The sequence below is a fragment of the Triticum aestivum genome, chromosome 5A (assembly GCF_018294505.1).
Source record: "Triticum aestivum cultivar Chinese Spring chromosome 5A, IWGSC CS RefSeq v2.1, whole genome shotgun sequence".
Classification (NCBI taxonomy): Eukaryota; Viridiplantae; Streptophyta; class Magnoliopsida; order Poales; family Poaceae; genus Triticum; species Triticum aestivum.
This window is the reverse complement of record NC_057806.1, coordinates 365561769-365564698: the sequence shown is the minus strand read 5'-3', so window position 1 is coordinate 365564698 and position 2930 is coordinate 365561769. Positions and strand designations below refer to the sequence as shown.

General features: G+C 58.7%; 1 protein-coding gene across 1 annotated transcript; it reads right to left on the bottom strand.

The window, feature by feature from the left end:
* Positions 1–355: 355 nt before the first annotated feature.
* Positions 356–2347, bottom strand: LOC123106929 (endoglucanase 4). The gene is made up of 4 exons (XM_044528954.1): positions 2097–2347; positions 1494–2000; positions 934–1386; positions 356–845 (listed from the first exon to the last, which is right to left on the bottom strand). Exons 1-4 carry the CDS (start codon positions 2304–2306, stop codon positions 516–518), a joined length of 1500 nt encoding a protein of 499 aa, XP_044384889.1. The 5' UTR covers positions 2307–2347; the 3' UTR covers positions 356–515.
* Positions 2348–2930: the final 583 nt, after the last annotated feature.

Sequence of the window (2930 nt, the reverse complement as noted above, 5' to 3'; positions counted from 1 at the left end):
TATGCTTTAACTCGTACATAGGCGTTGTTTTTCGCACTAAGTAGCATATTACTCACGCAATTGCTTTGGATTGGGTGGGCCATGGCATAGTTTTGCCTCAACGTAGCTCTGCCAGTTGCTACCGGTATGAAAAATGTTGAGCGGTGCTGCAAGCAACAACAAGAGACCCTACAACTGTTGAGACTAAACGATGCAACCATTAATGGTGGATGTTGCGACTGGTGAGATGGTGTGCTACAATCAACGAGAGCAAATGTTGTGTCTGATGAAATAAAATGCTACAACCAGCAAGACAGATGCGCCAACCAACAAGAAGATATGTTGCAAACGGTGTGACAAATTGACGAGTGGTCCGTTGGATGGTGCTCAAATTTAATGGCTATGCAATTGACTGAGACTTAGACTAAAATCTTAGTCGACTGAGTTTTAGCAAGCTTAAAAGAAAAACTCGTACATACACAGATACACCGTTCAAGTTCAACCATCGCATACACATTTCGTTTACGCTACTTGGGCTATGCCGTGCGTGGCCCCGCGAAGAAGGCGAGGGCGCCGACGAGCGGCGCGTTGGTGTAGGTGGACGGCTCGGCCTGCGCATAGTTGTCGCGGTTGTCGGAGTAGCTGTCGCTCTGGTCGGGGCCGCCGACGACGGCGCCGACGAGCACGTTGCGGTCCGGGTCGGACGAGTGCAGGTAGTGGAACCCCTCGTCGCAGCCGATGCGGCCAGGGTGGTCGCGCACCGATGGCATGGAGGCGCCCCGGTGGTGCACGCGCCTCGGGTACCGCGCCCCGAACCCCACCATGTACGACATCCCCGCCGGGTTCGCGCCCAGGATGTAGTCCACCTGCGTGCCAGCCAAAATGACCGATGAGCCTCCTCCTGCCAATCTTAATGGTTTTTGTAGGGGCCATGCATGGAAACGTCAAACGTACCTGCTTCTTGGCGAGCGAGACGAGGGTGGAGGGCGTGACGGCGGTGGAGCCGCAGGAGGCGGCGCCGCCGGTGGAGCCGAGGTACTTGGCGTAGGTGAGGAGCAGGAAGGCCGTGGAGGTCACGTACTCCATGTTGCTATCTCCTTCCTTGAACAGGAGGCCTCCTGGCGTGTACTGCGACTGGAAGCCGCCGGCGCCGGGGACGAGGGAGCAGATGTATTTGTCGGCGTGCGCCTTGTACGTGCGCAAGCCCTCCACCCGGTTCTGCAGCAACACCTTGGAGAGGAGGACTTTGGTGGCGGCGCGCTTGTCGTCCCAGCTGACGGTGTAGCTGTCTTGCTCCGCGCCCAGATTGTGCCCGTTGGAGTTGATGTACGACATGTACATGCCTTGCGAGCTCGGCGACGGCGACGACGCCAGGTGCAGCCACGTCGCCGCCCAAAGGAGCTCGTCCTGCATGCATTCATGGATTATGTGTGTGCATGCATGCATGTTGTGTTGACGTGCAGTTTCGAGAAAAACATATCTGCCGTGCAGTTTCAGGTTGTTGAGTTGTTTACCTGGTAGCCGGAGTAGGAGCAGTAGAAGGGACACACAACGGAGCTGAGCGAGTTGCTGTAGGAGCCCCGGTACCGGTCCGCGAAATCAAACACCTGCCGAGCGGCGCGGAGCAGCTTGGACGAGTAGGCCGGGTCGCGGGCCCGGAACACCACGGAGGCCGCGGCCAGTGCCGCCGCGGTCTCGCCGGCCACGTCCGACCCGGGGCTCTGGGACGTCACCTTGTACGCGGCGCGCGGCGTGTCCATGTCCTCCGGCCGCTCCCAGCACCGGTGGTCCTGGTACGGGTCCGCCACCTGCACGTACAGCGCGCCCGGCGTCGCCGTCGCCGCCTTGAGCAGGTAGTCGGCGCCCCACCGCACCGCCGCCTCGGCGTTGGCGAGCTGGCCGCCCGGCATCGCGCCGCCGAACTCCACCACGCTCCACGACAGCATGGTCACCGTGAACGCCATGGGCAGGCCGAACTTGACGTTGTCCCCGGCGTCGTAGTAGCCGCCGACAAGGTCCACCTGATCAAAGCCAACAAGACACACATCAATGGATATACTCTCGTTAACGACATGCGTGGCATGTGTCCAGGACTTGTCGTCTGAGTAAGTACGTACATTGGAGGCGTTGCCATCGGACAGGGCGGAGTCGGCGCGCCACGCCACGCGTTGGCCCGGCGGCAGCTTCCCCGAGCGCTGCGCCTCGAAGAAGAGGACCGCCTTGTCGAGGGCGTCCGCGTAGTTGAACGCCGCGGCGCTGCGCGCACCGGCGACCAGGCAGAGGACGGCGATCAGGTGAGTCGACATGCAAGCTTTGGAGGATCCCATGTCTGGATGTGCGTTGCGTTGGTGCTTAGCTACATACTCCACGGTAGGACTATATATAGCGGTCGATCAGTTGATTCGACTCCATGAAAGGTGGTGGTATACATGGAAGGCGACCTGACAGTTATGGTAGTTGTTCGTCCGAGATTGGAAGCGACCGGGAAGGGTGGTGTGTGTCGCGGACTCGCGGGACAGCGAATGCTACAAACCCGTCGTCACGGACGGATCGACCGTCAGCACAAGCGATAGCTTCTACTGTGGCCCTTGGTAGAGATTATTATAGAACGGGATGGGATTCATATCGTACTAGACGAATATACGGGCAGGCTACGTGATGTTCGCCTTGATTTCCTGGCGCATTATCCCGTTCCTTTTTAAGGTGACGACTTGTTCTCATACTTTTTGGTTGCTTTTTGTTGCGAAACCCGATTTCGAGAGAGACAGAGAGAGAATGGCTCATCAGTGCATGCATAAATGGCGCGCGCGCGGTTGCCGCCGGCGTGAATCCAGACTCTGGCCGGCCTGCGTAGAAGCAAGCGTCCATTTAGACGCAGGCACGGGATTAAGGGCGCCCTGCCGCTGATACAGACGCAGCTTGATATATCCGTACGTAGTGGTCCGAACTGC